The following is an 18869-nucleotide window of genomic DNA, read 5'->3' as shown; positions in this document are numbered from 1 at the left end:
TGTTCAGCAAAAATTAGACAGCCCCATAAAACAAAACGAGACCAACCGGGTACAACAGTCCAGGGACAAGGACTAGAAGGCAAGAGGAGACAGGAAAGCTGGTAATAGGGAACCCAAGGTCGAGAAGGGAGAGTGTTGACATGTCGTGGGGTTGTTAACCATTGTCATAAAACAGTAGGTGCAGTGTTTAATGAGAAACTATTCTATAAACCTTCATCTAAAGTACAATTTAAAAAAGTTTTAAAACAAACAAAAAACATTTAGCACAATACCTGTCCAAATACTCTTTAAATATTAGCAATCATTCTAACAGTATCAGGGAAAGGTTAGGTGGTGTAAGGAGAAGCAGAATGGACTCACGAACTGTGGATCTAATCTAGCTCTTTCATATATTACCTAGAGGCTGCTCAGTTTGTGAGAGTTCACTTGTTTACTGTGAAAGTTAGACAATGCATCTGAAGTATCTGTGTAAACTACAGAGCCGCAGAATGTGAGAAAACGGATTACTCCTAAGACAGCAGTACAAACTCAAAGGATCACATAAATGGAGCTGTGGGAGGCAAGTAGTTTCCTAGGTCACTGTCCAAGGTAAGAAAATGTGGTGAGTTGCGAAATGGATCTGTGAAAAAGGGTGTGTATCTCTTGGCCCCTAATCCTATTCAAGTCTCTATTGGCTCCAGGTCGATTCTGAACACAATCCAACCGCTCTAACGAGATACTGGACAAGCCCCAAACTCAATGGAACTCGTGTGCCATGGAAGGGGTGAGTTGGCCGAACAACTTTCGGGACCACAAAATAGGAGTCAGATCACACTTTGCCTCCACAACTCCGTAATAGCCACTGTTGTGAGTAGATTAGGTCATTTCATTACTGCTTTTTAGATCAAGGTTGTCTCAAGAGTTTCCACCCATGAAAGCATTGCTGACTCTGGCGGAGTCCCCTGTGACAGTCGCTGCCAGAATCTCACTAGGTGGTGGCTGGGGTCCCGCAGCGTGGAGCCAGGTAATAAAATACTGCATCTGGGCTCTTCTTCAAGGTACAAACATGGGTTCGAACCCCAAGGAGGGTCGCAACTTGGGCCAAAAGCTTGAACCCTAAGTTCCCTCAACGGCCACGCAGCGCACCCGCTGAATTCGCGCGCCTCGCGAGGTCTGACAACCGTCACATGACAACTGCCACGCACCTGAGGGCAGGGGCTAATGGGCGCATGGCTCTGACCCCGTTGGTCACCGTTAACTTCCCTGGGACCAGACCGCAGCGAACCTAGTAGTTTGACGGAGCAAGTTTCCTCGCGGGCAAGTTTATCCTCAACAACCGGACTCCTGAAAGTGCACTTCACGCCGGAAGTGTACTAATCCGCAGCACGTGGGGTTGCCAGGGCGCGCTTCATGTGACTGGGCGGGGCCTCGGGAACCATGTAGCCAATGGTAGACCGAGAGGGCAGTGCCTGTGACGCGCCTGGGGCCTATCCCGGAAGTGGGGCTGAGGTGGGGGCGGGAAAGGGCGGGAGGCTGGGGTGTGGAAAGTGTGGTGGCCCCCGCCCCGTGTTTTGGAGCTGCCGCGGCCGCCGCCGCCGCCTCAGCTGTTGTCGCCGCAGCTGTGGGGTCTGGCGCGGGTTAGCAGGCAAAAGGCGCTCTTTCCCCACTAAAAGGTGAGGACGTGGGGAGAAGCTGGTGGGGCTGGGACCGGAGCGAGGCAGGGCTGGGGATGGCGGCCGGAGCCGAGCCCTGACCGGAGGAAGGAGGGATAGGCGAACCGAGGCGAGTGCGGGACCCGCCGGGGCTCAGGCCCGTGCGGGGCCGGTGGGGCCGAGGGTCTGGCAGGACAGGGGGTGCCTGAGCAGCCGGGCGGTGGCACCGTGGGGCGGAGGGCGGGGTGCGCGCACGCTACCCGAGGGTCAGGTGCTGCCGGCCGGGTCCAGTTGTCCCTCATCCTTCGCGGGGACGTGCGGCTTGGGCTGGGTCCCCCGCAGAGAGGATCGTGGCGGCGGAGCTGGGTTGGGCCGCGCGGCGCGGGAAGGTCGCCGGCTGCTTCTGCGGTGGGGCCTTGGGTGCCGGGACCTGCTGCCCCTGGCGCGTCCCCTACCCCGCAGCGAGCTCCTCTGCGGTTTTCTTTCCCATCTCCCCCTCAAAGGATGGAAAAGTTCGTAGAGGCCGGAGTTTGAAAGTGCTGGCTAGTCTTGGGGTGGGGGGGTGTTCTATAAATGCAAAACTGATAGACCCATGATGCTTGGCACGTAACCTGTCTGAAATGATCCGTTTCCCTGCCTGCACGCCCGTTGTTAAAATGCAAATACAAACTTTGTGTAGTTCCCTCGGAAAAGCTACCATCTGTCTAGTCCACCATGGCGGATGAAGTTGATTTCACTACTGGAGATGCTGGGGCTTCCAGCACTTACCCTATGCAGTGCTCGGCCCTGCGCAAAAACGGCTTCGTGGTGCTCAAAGGACGACCATGCAAAATAGTGGAGATGTCAACTTCCAAAACTGGAAAGCACGGTCATGCCAAGGTAAGTGCCCTTCCAGGTCTATCTTTGGTGTTAACGTTGGGATTTTGATAATCTGTATTCCATTACAAATGATGAGATTTTTATACTTATAATTTTGTAATAAGCTCTATTTTCCACACACTGGGTGATCAGATACTACTTTGAATACTGAAAGGTACCATTTCTTTCTCGTACTCCCTTATAATGTTTTATTACTGGAAACCAAAACTTTCTTGAATCCTAGTGAGGTAAAAGATCTATTCAGTAGTGGAAGACCAGAACGGAAATAATGAGAATGTCATGCATTGTGAAGAATGTAACCAATGTCCCTGAACAATTTGTGTAGAAATTGTTGAATAGGAAACTAAACTGCTCTATAAACCTTCACCGAAAACAAAATAAAATATCATTTAAATAGGAAAAAAAAAGATTCATTCAGTTTACAGATGAGAAGATCTAACAGTTCTAAGAAACCTAATTTAGTTTTTCTTATCTACTCTCATAACTGAATTACTGGACTCTCTGATTTGGGGTCTTGATAAGTCATGATACTGTTTAGTTGTTTACTGTTTCTGAGTTTCTGTAACTATTACTTTTTTAAGAAAATAAAATTAGATGACCTTGAAAGGTGAAGAAAGAATATGTCATAATCAGCGTTGGTATTGTGCTCTAATGTTGTATGTATTGAGTGATACACTTGGCAGAGACTGAACAGGTCTCCTGTTCTCCTTCTCTATTAGGTTCACCTTGTTGGAATTGATATTTTCACGGGCAAAAAGTATGAAGATATTTGTCCTTCTACTCACAACATGGATGTTCCAAATATTAAGAGAAATGATTATCAAGTAAGTACTAATTTTTTTTAGAATGATACTTGCTTCTTAAAGGTGCACATACTTTCGACTATCAGTTGTAATCTGTTAAGAGTGGGTTTGTAAGTTTTTTCAATCATTAGGCACCACCCATCTTAGAAACAGGAGAAATAGATAGTGATGTTTCATACTTGTGCTGTAGGATTATTACTGGTTTGTGATTTTTTTTAAAAAACATTCTTGCATTTTTAAAAACTTGAGCACTTAGTATTTCTTAGAGCAGGTGACTACATACTGTGACTGAGTAAATCCAGTGTTTAGTAAAATGACTATTCTGTCTGTTGTAAAATATTCCAAATTTAGATAACTCCCTCCTGGATGTTTTATTTCTTCTCACTGATCAGACCTAAGACTCTGAAGAAACTATTGAAATTCATATTCCCACCAACAAAGTTTGTGTATTATTGGATGTGAGTCAGTTTGTTATTCTTAAATAATAAGCTGAAAGCCATAAACATGAGGGGTAAAGTACATGGTCACTGAATATGGTGAAGAAAATACAAAACTATATTTTGTATTTATTTAGTAACCATGCTGTAACCTTTTGTTAAATTATAGGTATAAACTTCAAACTTTAGTTCCAGTTATACATTTGGATAGGTCATGTATAATCATAGGTTTTTATTGTTTGGAGTATTGACGATAACTAAATAATTGATCTCCTGGGATATAGGAGCCAGATTAATCATAACTAATGCCTTTGTTGAAAGTCTTCAGTTTCCGTAGCAAGCATACCATATATAGAGAACTCTTTTCTGTTCATATTACATAGTGAAAAATAACAAGATTGACACTTAGGTTTGTTTTATCCAATTTGAACTGATTTCGTTCTATACCTTATATTGTATAAGATTTTAAAGAATGTTGTCATCATCTGCAACCACCCAGCTATTTCCTTTTACTCTTTGTCCATATGCAAACATATTTTTGCATTGTTTTAATCATAGTAAGCAGTTTTATATTTTCACTTTCCCACTGACAAATGTTTTCTAGGTCGTTTTGGAGTCTATGGAGAATTTGAATTGTCTTAGTATAATAACAGCAAGTGGATTTTTTAGTCAAGCAGTTCTGGGTTTAGATCTAGTTCTGCCACTTTGTAGCTAGATGACCTTGGACAAATTTCTCAACCTCTCTGAGCCTCTGTCTTCCCATCTACAAAAGAGGAATAATGTTTTGAAGGTTAAATGAGTAAACATACTCCACAAGTACCTCATAAGTAGATACATACCAAAAACTAGTTTCTTTTCTGCTCCTCCTATTCCCGTAAAAACTTCCACTTCATTATTCTACTGTTATTGAGATACCTAATCTGGTAGGTAGGCTTGACACATATACCATTGCCATCAAGTTGATTCCGACTCATAGCAACTCCATAGGGTTTCCAAGGCTCTAATCTCTATGGAAGCAGACTGCCACATCTTTCTCCCAAGGAGCCACTGGTGGTGGGTGTTTAATAAACATTTGCTAAATGCATATGTGATTATTCAGTGTGGCACATATGTATTACAGCATGCTAAGGCTGAGTATAGAATTTTCTTACGCCAAAAATGGGTTTCTCTGTTTTCATTCCTAAAATGTGAGTACTTTGAATGTTCAATGTTAGAATGCTTTTGCCTGTTGGGTATTTCAGAAAGATGTGTATCAGTAGTTCAGATAATTAGTACTATTATCAACTTAGTCACTGACTGGAGCTCAGAATTCAGCATAAAGGAAAAATTTGGTTTGGGTTTTGTTATGATATAGAGTAGGGCCGGAAGTAGGTGAGGCAAGTGAGATAAAAGGCCCTTCCTTGGGCACAAAATTTTAAATAAAAACAAGACCAGTAAAAATACCAAGCCATATTGGAGCTTAAGGAAAAAGGAAAAATTAGTAATTCTGATCCTATTTTTATTTCATTTTGCTCATCATGGAATTTTTGCATTAATTTTGACTTTTTAAAATATTTATTTATCTTGATCACGGAATTATTTTGCACCCAAGATGAGTCTCACTTGTCTCACCCTAGTCCCAACCCTTGGTATGTGGTTCATGCTGCACAGTGGGTAAGAGGATGACTGGGGCCAGGCAGACCAGGTCCACTTCTCTGCTTTGGCACTTACTAGCTCTGTGGTCTTGGTTGTCAAGTCACTTAACCTGTCTTGCTTCCATTTCTTTATAAAGTAGGAGTGAGAATAATAAACTCTTCAAGGAATGATAGTGAGGTTTAATTAGTTAATACTTAGAACAGTATCTGGCAGAGTAAGTACTCTATGTTCACGTGCTCCTCAGTATCAAATCAGCATAGAATGCTTATTCCCGTTCATTTCTAAAAAGTTCTGTGAGCCTTTCCAGTTATGTTTAATGTGCTATAGTGGTCTTTACTCACTTACCCAAGTGCCTTGGTTAAATTCCTACTTCTCTTTGGCTACATGTAGTCCTTTGTATTTGCTGAATTCACTGTTCTGAGTTCCAGTTTGGCGTTTGGGTAAAGTGAAATATGTTTATCTGTTGATTATAATAATTAAAAAGTAAACCTTTGTTTAAGGAAAGAAGTGTATTAATTATTTACAGTTTTAATTTTTATGTGTTTTAAAATAAATTCAGGATGAAAGAAAAATTGCCTCCTGACTCTTTCATTCCAAGATGTAGCTTGGATTAGAATTGCTAGTTTCCCTTACTTGTCCTCATAGTAATTATGGTTGCCAGGGGCTCAGTGATAGTGTAAAATACAAATGCATCCAGACACCTTCGGGAATCCCAAATTCTTAAATATAGAAATGTGTGTTCAGACTCCCAGTATTCTCTTGAATCATACTTCGTTAGAAAAGTCTGTGTTCCTGTGCACCACGCCACAACTTAAAAGCCTTTCCTGCATTCACTGACGTTCTGTTTGTCATTTGAAGACCCTTTTCCAGAAAGAAAACTAATTACTACAGGACACACCAGAGTATGTATTGTGGATCTCTTGGTTATTGCTAAAATGCCAAAACTGTGAATATTAAATCTTAGTATATCCTTGAAATAAGTAATATGCCTTTTAGATATTGGGATATGTGTGTTGACTTTTATTGTTCCAACTTTAAAATAAAACAACAGAAAGAATTAATGATGCTGTGAATTCCTTGAATTTAAGTTCTTTTAATAATTTTTATCTGTTCTGTGGAACCTTTCTGTCCCTTGATAGAAAGTCTTTCTTTGGAAAGGGAAAACCTCTAAACCAGCAGAGCCCACTATTGCAGAGACAAGAAGCAAACAGCTATAGGATCATTAGGGTTAACGGTGAGGGGAACCACTCCCTTTGGTTCTCATACCTGTGTATTCTTCCTGTAGGAGAAACAGCACCATGTATTCTAATACGTTGTGACCCGTAAGCAGTGACCTAGGCCCACAAAATGTCACCTAGCAGGTGACAAAACTGAATCTTTACAAGGCCAATCCACACAGGCAAGCTGGGGACTATGGGGTACACAGACCAGTGAATTCTCTAGCCATTGTTCTGTTGCCTCATTATTTTGCCTGTAAAATAAGTTTTTTAGTCAGAAGTGATGCTGTGTGAGATATACCATGAAAGGAATGAGGCATTCTGTAAACCCATGGATGGGGTTTTCAGAGAAGCACTGTGAGCAGGAAAGTCATATCTGTATGTAGAGTAAGAATCTGTTGCAGTGAGCACAAATCTCTGCCTTTTCCACGATGGAAGGAGTCCAGTGTTACCAGGTGGCTGGTTGCTCCCTCTTGGGAATGGTGCCCTCTCAGGGACTGCATTGGTTTCTACTGTGGAATATTCAATAGTGGCTGTGGTCAGATTGACCTTGGCAAGAGAAAACCTGTATTGTGGAGCCCATACAGCTATGGCCACTGTGTTCATGAGCCAAGTGAGAAAGAACGGGGGAGGCTACACACAAAAAAAGGCTAAATGACATCAACAGAGAGCTTCATCTTGTCCACCTAATTATTTAAAACCTCCTCTACAGTAGATGCCTTTTGGTGCACATTAATATGAACATATTATTCTCTAACTATTTGGAGAAGTCTGTCCATATACCACTTCCCCAGAGCTCACCGTCAGCAATTTCCCCATCTTGTTCTTCTGGTGTCCTTGACCTTCCAGCCAGACTTAGCCATTGCTCATAATCAGTATAAATCCAAACCTCTATTCTCTCTTCTAGGTCCAGCGCTTGATGTTCTGCCCATCCCATCTCCCCTATCTTTGAGGGCCACCTCTGAGTGGTGCCATTATACCATGCATAACCATCTAGAAACCATTCTGAATTCTTTTAGTAGTCAACATGACCCCCTGAAGCCATTGGTATGAATTGAAAGATCCCTAAGTATATTACAACCCCTAAAAAACAGCACAATGCAGAATTGCATGAACAGTGTGATGTCCTTTACTTAAAAATTCAAATTACTCAAAAATGCATTTTTTCTTAAAAATCAAGAAAAGTCAAAGTGGCAGGACAAGGTGCTTTCTGAGTCTGAGCCACTTCCCAGCTTGTTTGTGCCTTGATAATGTGCTCAAAGTGATCTCGTCTGTGCTACCCTCACTTGTGGTAAAAATACTGCTGCTCTGCATACCCAACTTCATGGCTTGGTGGGTCAGATAACCACCCAGTTCATGGTGGTGGTATTTGCTTAGGTTGTATAATAATAATGATCAAACATTCAGTCTCTTCCAGGGACCAGTCGCTCTAAAGCAGCTTTGGAGTGCTAGAAGAAGAGCAGACGGAAGAAATAGAAGGGGTTAGGCCTTACCTAAACCAGTCTGGTTGTTTTGAAGTGGATGGAGAAAGAAAATTAAATTCAGAGATTAGTGTTAAGAAGGTGCCTGTACTGATGATATGCTTTCTCCAGCCTTGTATTATGTACCAATAGTATAAATACAGGCCAGAAAGTTTCTCTGTAATTCCTTTCTTACTCTGACTACATCTTAGGAAGAACCTGCAGCTTCATGGCAGGTGTGTCACTAACTCCCCCTCCCCCTTTCCTTTCAGTTCACGCTTTTTGCAGCTCCCTGTGCCTCTCAGCATTTAGTGGTTACAGTGCACTTTCTGGAATTCAGAGATACCATGCCGTTTTTTTTTTTAATTAAGGAAATTTTCAAAGTATAATGAATCCCACATAGTCATCACCTGGCCTCAGCAGTTACCAATACATGGCCAGTCTTATTACATCTATACTCCCATCACCTATTTTTTCTTGCTTTACCTCTTCATTATTTTGAAGCTAATCCCAGATACTATGTCATTTCATCTGCAATGTATCTTTAGAAGAGAACTCTAAAAAGCAAAATGAAAACATTATCACACCTAAAAATTAATAATGCTTTAATGTCAAATATTGAATTAGTATTTACATTTTCCTAATTGTCCTTTTTTTTTCTTTTGTGTGCGATGGTGGTTGTTTTTGTTTTATAGTTTGTCTAAATCAGGACCTATGTAAGATCCACACATTGAAATTGGTTGATGTATCCCTTAAATCTATTTTAATCTGTAGGTTCTTCTGTCTCACAGGTGCACTCAGCTTCCCTCCCTCCCTTTCCCATATTCATTTATTCTCTCTCTTTTGCTTACTCCATTTGCTTTGTAATTTTTTGATGAAGAAACTGGATCATTTGTAGACTTCCCCACAGTCTGGATTTTACTGATTGTATTTCCTTGTTAGTTAGCATGTTCTTCTGTCCTTGCATTTCCTGAAAATTGGTAATTAGATGTAGAGGTTTGGTCAGATTCAGTTTAGATTCTTATTTTCTTCCTCTTTTTTTTAACAAGACTACTCTGTAGGTGATGTTCTATGCAGCCATCAGGTAAATAAGTCAGTTTCTCTTTTTGTAACATTATTAGATTTCTGATCATTGCCTCAATTCATTAATTTATTAGTGGAGACAAAATAATGATCTGTCATTTTTTTTAGCCAGAATAATTCTATAAACTCCATCATCAATTTTTTGTTTACCAGAGGTGCTATATATATATATATACACACACGCACACACACACATATATACACACAGATATATATACACGCACATATATATACACACACGCGTGAGACTATTAATGCTTCATTTTTTCCCTTTAATTACCACTTTTCAAAATGAGTTCATTCCCAATATCCACTGAAAATAAGTAATGAAATGTTTTTTTCTCTATGAACTTGAGCACTTAAACATACGTGTTTCAATCCATTATAGTTATTATCCTTATCGATTCGCAAGTTGTTCTCTCTTTGACCACTGAGCACTTATTCAGGTTAGCGCCTGAGTCCCTTTGACGTGGTCCTAGTGGTCATTGATGGCTTTCCTACACAGCTTGTTCCAGGTACATTTTTATGCTCCCTGCCCTACACCTGAAATTACCCATTTTTCCAAAGAGCCCTGAATTCTGTTGGTAGGAGATAATACCACATTCTGGTACTAGTATTTTTTGGTTACATTATTTCGTCTGTCAGTCAGCAACAAGCGGGTATACCGTCTCATGCCTACAACCTCTAGTACAAGTTTTCTGACCCTACTGTCTCTCATCTCCCTTCTTGCTATTACCAAAAAGTTATACTCACTACCCCCCCAAAAAAAATTGTTTGAAAACATCTCAAAGTAATCAAATGAGTAGCATGTTTAAAGATGAATGATCAGAAGAAAATATTTAGAATTGACTGTTGAGACTGTCTTCTTACCATCCTCTCCTTCCAACTCTGAAAGACAGCTTCGAGAGAAGATGAAAAAAATTGCCCAAGAATATGCTTGAGACTCAACAGTGACACAGTTGGCTTTTTTTTTTTTCTTGAGATTGCAAATTACAGAGGAAGGAAGGGTACTTTTAACCAAAAAACCCAAATAGATTGCCATGAGCCCTGGTGGCACAGTGGTTATGTACTCGGCTGCTAACCAAAAGGTTGGCGTTTCGAACCCACCAGCTGCTGTGTGGGAGAAAGATGTGGCAGTCTGTTCCATAATGATTTACAGCCTTGGAAACCTATAGGGCATTTCTACTCTGTCCGATAGGGTAGCTGTGAGATGAATGAGGGTACCTGCCAGAAAAATCTGGCAGATACCACCTTAGCCAAATGATCAAGGTTAACTTCACCAGTAATGGGACAAGTTGACATCATTTGCCTCCTGATGTGATAACTCTGAAGACACATCATTTATGTAGTATTCCTGCTAAAGATGCATTACCTGAATCATCAGGAAATGGACAAACTCAAACAGAGGAACATTGTACAAAACAGTGAACCTCTACTCTTCAAAAATGTCGTGTCATGAAAAATAAAGATAAAGGGTAAGGACTTGTTCCAAATTAAAAGAGAGTGAACAGAACTGACAGCCAAATAAATGCAAGGTGTGTCCCTGGAACTGGGGGGAAAGTTGCTATCAAAGACGGTATTCAGATAACTGGCAAAACTTGAATAGTGGCTATGAAGTAATATCGTATCAATATTAAATCTCTTCATTTTGAAAATTGAACTGTGGTTATGTAAGAGTATGTCCTCACTGAAGTACTTACTGCTAGTCATGATCTTTTGAACTTTTAAATGGTTTGGTAAGAATAAGAATGTGTATAATATTTTATATAAAGTGTAATCTGTGTATATATGCATACATACATATATGTATATATATATGTATAGAGGGAGAGTACATGTGGTTAAATGTTAACAATGGTTGAATTTAGGTAAAGATGGGGTTTCTCATTGCATTATTGTAACTTTTCTGTAAATTTTTTAATGAATTTTAAAAGCAAATTATTTTCTGTAGCTTAGTTTATTTTTGAATACTTCAATTTTTGTTTCATACAGCAATTTATTTTAATATGTTTAATGTTCATAAAGTGTTGTTTTATTAGATTTTTAATGTTTATATGTTTTTATGTTTGAAATGATTTATATATTTCATTCCACAGTTTTATGAAATCTTAACTCTTAAAAAATAAAGTACCACCATTGTATAAATAAATATCAAAATGCAAGTGTTATTATTTGGCATCTATGTTTCAGTCACTAATGGCAGTGTGAACCTTTAACTCTTGAAATAGACAAATTCTACCTGAGGGAATTGCTCAAAGAGCAGAAATCAGAAAGATCTGTCTTGGAAGCATTTCTACCTCAGCCCTCTTGCTCTCCACTGTTCCACTAACCACCCCACAAATGTTTGAGTGAATAAAACGTTAATTAAAGGTGGTTGTTGCTTTATACAAAGGATTGAGTATTTTTTGTTTTGGGGATAGGAAGTGGTATACAGAAACTCAAATCTCCTGCGGTAGGTGGGATTTCTGTGGGAAGCTATAGCCAGATTTGGTATTGCCATAGTGGAGAGCTTTGAAACTCGTAACTCTGCGGCATCCTGTGCTGTATCATAGTGGTTAAAGGGGATCAAGGACCATGTTGTTCACTCCTTTTGTATGTATTAATGTTAGAAGCTGATATTCTGAAAAAATTTTTTAAAAGCTGGTATTCTGGAAGTTTGCCTCTTATAAAGCTTGTAGAGTTCAGTCACAATGATGGTATACATGCCCTTGGAATAGATGAATGGAGGTTGGCTGTTTCTCCATGCCTATGATATAAGGAATTTTCTTATATCAAAACTGTGCCTTTTTCCAGATTAGGTTGATGACTGGGTTTGTTTCATTAATGTCTTCAACAAGCCAGTGTTTGTCTTAAAAAAAATTTAGCTTTGCTAGCAGTGAGTTGGAAACCAAAACTTTTCCACTTTGTTTGTAATTATAAAACACATGTTAATAGTGAAAAACTGAAAACAGCTTTTATGCCCATTGATGGGAAAATGGTTAAATGAATTACAGTATGTCCATGCAGTTGTGTAGTGGTTTAAGACACTAAGGTAGGTTCATATTTTCTGATTTGGAAAGATTTCCAAGACATTAAGTGAATAAAGTTAACTTGCTGAAAAATGCATCTGTTTTTTAAAAAAGAAATTATTTTTGCTTTGTGTATATAATGTTGTAAATATTTTAGGATACACTGTAATGAAGCCTAACCTGTTAATAACAGAGACTGGGGGGCTGCAGGGAGGAGTAAACTTATACTTTTATACATATTCTATACGTTTATATTTTTAAACATCAATAATATATTAATGTATTCCTTGTGTTTATATAAGTTCATATGAATTATAATTTAACTGTGTAAATATTACAAAGGAGTAAATCTAATCAGTGAAAATGATGTAATTTCTTCTAATAGCTGATATGCATTCAGGATGGTTACCTTTCCCTGCTGACAGAAAGTGGTGAAGTTCGTGAGGATCTTAAGTTGCCAGAAGGTGAACTAGGCAAAGAGATAGAAGGAAAATACAATGCAGGTGAAGATGTACAGGTAAAGAGATCTATGGGGAGATTGTTTTTTAAAACTATTTTATAAAAACTTTGACCTAAACTAATCAGTGTAAAATATATATGAAATGTAGTTTTTCAGTGTGACTGAAATATTGAAAAGTGGTCTTTATAAGGCAGTTTTTTTCACGAAGCCCTCTGAGCCCATTACCAAAGAAGGTATTAAAGTTCATTTATTGGGACAGAGGCACTGTCGATCTCATATTTGCTTTGAAGATCTGCATCTCATCTATTTTTGAGGATGACAACAAAGGGATGCCATGAGAGTGCTAAGGAGTAAAGGAGATTCACTCTGTTGTAACTTTCAAGAGTGTAACAGCTAATAAGTTTCAAAACATTTATAGTTCTTATTCTGAGAAATTTTACTTTAGAAAACTAATGGAAGTAGATTATTTGGTCTTTGAGGACCCCCTTCCAAAGTCAGTATATACAAAATATCCTCAAATATATAGTATATGATGAATTAAATACACTTGGTATTTATATACATATTATCTTCTGAATAACTTTTTGCCTGCATTTTTCCTTCCAGGTGTCTGTAATGTGTGCAATGAGTGAAGAATATGCTGTAGCCATAAAGCCCTGCAAATAAATGGAATCATCAGGCATGAGCAAACTGTTTAGGTCTGGATCAACTGCAGATCTAAAGTTTGGTTCTAAGTTGTCACCAAAGCTATGGCCTTCATAAGCAACCTCATTTCTTTTTAATTGTTTTGAAATTGTGCTGGGTTAGTTTTGCAGGGAATTGGCAATTTAAAAAAATAATCAAGATGTATAATTCTGTTTTTTAATTTTGTAGGTGTCTTTCCTGTAACATTCCTGTGGTTTTCAATATGTGAGTCCAAGAAAAAGATAAGGTAGCTTTAGCAGATGTGCTTTATCTGAACAAATCATTCCTGAATTTTAGTTAAATGATAAACCAGGGTTTTAATCAAGCAATGTAGCATCTAGTGGTATTGAAGTACCACATATAAGTTGGATTGTTCTGTATTTATTTCAGACATAATATCATAGAATAAATAGATTTATGGATTAGAATTGTCACATTTTCAACTTGTGTGTGGCAAGCACAAATCTTTAAGATAAACAAAAATCATGTTATCAAAAATGGTCAGTTACCTTGGTGGCTGTGTGCAACTAACCACCTGTATTACCTCGGTTGTACTATTCTTTGCCAAATTGTTGGCAAACTTAATACAACCTTATATGGTTTTAGTACCTGCTTCTGGTTGACAGAGGGACATTGCACTAATGGGTGAATATTAGTAAGTTAAATTGTAAAGAAGACACAAGGGACAGTGGCAAAGAGGATTGGTTAAAGCTGTGTTTTCATTTGAGGCCTTTTCGTAATCAGCATGAAAAATAGAAAGTTGCCTTTTGTGTGTGCTCTTAACTTTTGTTTTCCATTTCTCTCTGTGTCATTCTCTCGTTCTCTATGTAGAGGAGTAACCTGCTTTGCAGGAAACTATGCAGTGCTTTTTTTCCAACCACATTTGAGTAGGTGTTGGTATTTATCAGTAATCACTCCTTTCTAACCATTTTTAAGTAGGTATTTTGACCTTAAAATATTTGTCAGACAAAAACTGGAAATTCTTATTTAAAATTGATTTAGAAGGTTTGTTAAATTATGTACATTTTTTCTAACATGAAATGAAAGCAAATCATGGAAGAAATGTTACTCTTACAATATTTATTTTAAGAAGTATATACATTTTTTTGATTGTCATGTGACTTAATTCAGTAACTGATGTGAAACATAACTAGGAAAAAATTCCATAAACTGAATTATTTTAAAAGGTGTTTTAGGTGATAACTGCTGCATTTCTGTTTCATCTTTTGGATCATATATGTCTTATTGCCAAATCTAGACATAGTTACAGTGTTTGTGAGGACCTTAAAAGAGTCAATAACAATCATTATATAGGAGTCAAATGTAGAACAAAATCACTATTTCAGTAATACCTTGATTCTCTTAAGACTGGTTGTGAGACCTCTCCCAATATGCCTTGACCTCTAAATGGCCTTTGTTCCTGTCATCTAGACGAAAATATATATGCTGCTGTAACTGATCTGATCAGTGACTGGAAATAGCATTAGGAGCAGAAGATCCCATGGTTTTAGTTGCTTAATTTGTGCATGCTTTAAAATCTTGTATTCTCCTCAGCAAACCCGAAGCAAGATACTTTTAATTAAGAGAGTACGAGGAGGAAAGAGGAGAATTGTAGAGCACAAGAAATATTGTGGTTGTAGTTAATCATTTTTAGTGTAACATTTTATGTAGCTTTTGCCCATCAAAAGCACAATTAGGAATTAGGCTAAATTCTTTCCAGTATTCTATTTAAATATCTACTACATACTGCTCCAGTTTTTGTTACTCTGTAATGCATATCTTACTTGCTACTGGTTGGCATTGTTACCCACAGGAATTCTAGAAAGTTATCAGTCTGTGCTGCTTGCTGGCCATTCATATGGCTCTAGTTAACCATACTAGTGTTCTGGCTTAATATTTATTCTGGATTAGCATGCACTTGTTCTTCCTAACTAGTCAAACTTCACATTAATATACGTTCATTTGCAATGTAAGGGTGTACAAATTATAACAATGCATCTCTGTCTTCATATCTTGAATGGCAAAAGCTATTTATGCATGAATATTTCATCTTGTATACTATATGAAATGTAAATACTCTTCTAAGTATAGATTTTAAAGATACAGGACTGTTTATTTTCACATAAGTCAATGGATGTTTCTCTAGAACAAAGTATTTCATTTAGTAAAGCTTTACAAATTGTTTTAAAAAGAAGCAGGAAGCATTTTTAACAGAACAGAAGTGACTTCATTCTTTTTTGACATCAGAGAACTGTTAAAAGTTGATCTTCAGTATTTGTTGTACTTTTTTTGTAGCAAATGCTAAATATCTCTGGTTACCATGTATAGAATGTAGACTGTCATGCTGATTATACAGTGATGCACCATTTTTGTCAGCAAGCATTTCACCAGTTTATGTACAGTATTAATAGGTCAAATGTGTATTTCTTTCTAGAACATCAGTTTATTGCTACTGTGACAGACTTTGTTGTATCTTATTTGCTACAAAGTTGTATACCCTCTGAAATAGATCAAATCATTGGTACTTTGACTTAGCATTTGCATCATAAACATAATTATGATGTTTCTTTCATGCTCCCCTCCAAGGGCTGCCAGTTACTTAACAAACTTGCTAATGAAGTTCTTGACTGTTTCCAATTATGGTACACGCTTCTGTACCAATGCTTTATATTACTTACCAAAACTTCCTGCAGCCAGAGCATGCTATCCTTAAGAGGAGATGCTGCAGTAAAATGCTTAGTCTATACAGTTTGAGGACAGTTTTTCATTACAGCACAATATGAATGTGTGCATGCACACACGTAGCTTTTTGTATGTTTGTTCGTTTTTCAAAGTCTTTCCAACTCTTAAAAGTACTGTAGTCTGGTAGTGCCTCAAAATGTTGGTAACTTTTTTTTTCTTTACAACTTTTCCAGAATTTGTTTTTGTACTTCAGGATTTCTCAACTAGGTATTTCTAGTTGAGCTGTAATTTGAATGCATTGTTCTCAGGGTTGTTTGTGCTAAGAGCTGAAGTTTTATTGTTTTAAAGCTAACTGCCTGAAAGTATATTGCAAAATTTTCCCAAATTGTAATACAGTGATACTTACAAATAAAAAATCCTTAATATCAGCGTACTTAAATACACACTAGGTATTCTAGGGGAAGAAAATGGAAACATTACTAACATATATACTGGAATCTTGCCATATTTGTTCACTTTAGAATAGAATTTGGTAGTCTTATCTTGGAACCCTAACCTTAGTGATGTCTCTAAAAGCATTCCTTTGACATGGACCCCAAAGATAGTTTTAGAGCCAGACATTAATGTATTGGTTCTCAAACATATTTAGGGACAACAAATAGAAAATTCATAATGCCCTTTTGGCTACGTTAAAATGTTTACGTATTGAATTCTATAATGTGAACTAGGAACACAAATTTACTATGATAAAATGTACCTCTTAAACAGTATAAGAGCAAAACTATGGGCATATTTCCATTACAGAAGAAGCTATTGAGCTAAGCATGATCAACAGTTTCAAATTTTCTAATATTAGGCATACTATTTCATAGTTTTCAAGCCTTTTTTTCTCCTAGCAGTCCAACAAGTAATAGGCAACAAAGGCTTAAGACAAATTTATGGTGGAAAAATCTTAAAATTGAGAGAATTCAATCTATTAACTTTATCACTTTTTCTCTGAATTGGTTATATGGCATCACTATTTGATTTTAGCAGGGAACATTTGGATTTAGTTTACGGAACACAGATGTTTTGCGGGAACATGGCTTGAAGTCACTATGTAATTTAATGTTTTCCATTAAAAAAAATCTGAACATCAGCTTCACTACCAAGGGAGGTCAGGTGCCTGAGAATTGCTGTATACATCGAATTAGCACGTTTTCCTTAGGTGAAAATGTGTCTTACAGCCAGCCATATCAGGCTCTCACCTGCTAGAAACGTCCTTGTTGCCAAACTTTGCTATCCACCAGTATCCCCTACCCCTTCCTTAGAACAGGTGGAAACCTAGTTTAAAAGAGAAGTTTGTTTGTTTGTTTTTTTTTAATATAAAGTCCCTACAACTATTTCTCAATATTGGTAGCCTTAGGTTTATGTTAGTTCAAGATTGTACTTTTTAAATACTCTCAACACTAAACTGTATTTAGTGATGACTGTACAACTTGTCATAAGTCACAGTTGTGGTCTTTCTTGAGAGGAATTCTTTACTGTGGATAATATCTACTATCAATAAGCATTCTTGTGCTTGTTACAAAGTATAATGCAAGTATTCTATACTAGTGTAATGAAAATGACTAGTTCTATACTATTATGTACTTTTGAAATAAAATGTGTCCTCCTCCCACAAAAATGGAAATAGTTGAAATGGCATTGTCTAATACAGTGGCACTTTATTAGTAATAATTTTATTTGTCCTCAGTGTAGGAGAACTCTTGTATTTACCTGCAGAGACTCATGTTTTAGCTAAAACTTTAAAATTGCAAGATAGGTAATATGAGTATTATAATTGTGCATTTTACATTTAAAAAATGGTAAAATTCAAGTGTTAAGACTTTGGCTATACTAAAATAATTGTTGAAATTCTTTAAAATGTAGGTGGTAAACTCATCAGTTACAATTTTTGTTATAAAATATGATATTTGTCTGTTAACTTCTTTAGTTAAATAAAAATAATTTAACAGCTTGCACTATTTTATATATACAGCCTTACAAATATTTTTAGAATATCAAGTTGTATGAGTTAATGTGCACATCACTGTTAAAATCTACCTTTTGTTTTTAATAAGTTTTTATTCTAGGTTCTGACTAGAGACTGTTCTAGCTGTTATGGCTCAGAATGCTAGTTTCTAAATTTTATTTTCAGATACCGGTACAATTTTGTTTCTCATTTTGCATTTTTAATAGTCTTTTTGAATACATAAAATAGTCACATGGTTCAAAATTCAGCAAGTACAAGAGTGAAAACACCTTCCCATCGTCTCCCCGTTTCTGGGTATCCTTCCAGACATATTTAATCTAAGAGAGGTTAATGATACCTCCCCCACCCCTGAGCCCCCAGGGTCATAGGTGTTCTTTTCCCACCAGCTGGGGTTTTGCTCTCCTTCCACAGTGACATGAGCGGTGTGATGAGTCCCTGCACCAACAACTTAACCCTTAGTCAGTCCTCACCATATCTAACTCGCACCATCTCGTCAGAGTCATCACTAGGGGGCTCAGCCATTTCTTCCTTTTATACATTGGACCAGCCTAAAACATCTCTCTTGCCCCTTGACGTGGGCTATGCCAAGACCACCTTGGGAGTTGTCACCTCATCTCCATAATCATTCATAATATAATCTTTCAGACCCAGTAAGCATAAGCAGTAAGAGAAACACAAGATGGTCTCCTGCCCCTACACTACATCCCCCACATTTCCTTGCCACTTGCAAATACAAGTAGCCCAGTTTCCCAGAGGTAGGCTTGGGAGGAAAAAGTGACAAGGCTAATACGTGTTTTGGGTCTCATAGCAAGTCTGGGTCTCTTCCTTCCCTCCCCCTCAACCTCATAATTAAACGTTCTATCCACGAGAGGTACC

General features: G+C 37.8%; 1 protein-coding gene across 1 annotated transcript; it reads left to right on the top strand.

Moving 5' to 3' along the window:
* The first annotated feature begins 1504 nt into the window (after positions 1 to 1504).
* On the top strand, positions 1505 to 17977 carry EIF5A2 (eukaryotic translation initiation factor 5A2). Its single transcript, XM_004383463.2, has 5 exons — positions 1505 to 1652; positions 2311 to 2510; positions 3230 to 3334; positions 12539 to 12670; positions 13220 to 17977. The coding sequence occupies exons 2-5, from the start codon at positions 2346 to 2348 to the stop codon at positions 13277 to 13279; spliced, it is 462 nt and encodes a 153-aa protein (XP_004383520.1). The 5' UTR covers positions 1505 to 1652; positions 2311 to 2345; the 3' UTR covers positions 13280 to 17977.
* The last annotated feature ends 892 nt before the right edge of the window (positions 17978 to 18869 follow it).

Source organism: Trichechus manatus, unplaced genomic scaffold (assembly GCF_000243295.1).
Source record: "Trichechus manatus latirostris isolate Lorelei unplaced genomic scaffold, TriManLat1.0 scaffold00110, whole genome shotgun sequence".
Lineage (NCBI taxonomy): Eukaryota > Metazoa > Chordata > Mammalia > Sirenia > Trichechidae > Trichechus > Trichechus manatus.
This window is presented reverse-complemented; position numbering and strand designations above follow the sequence as displayed.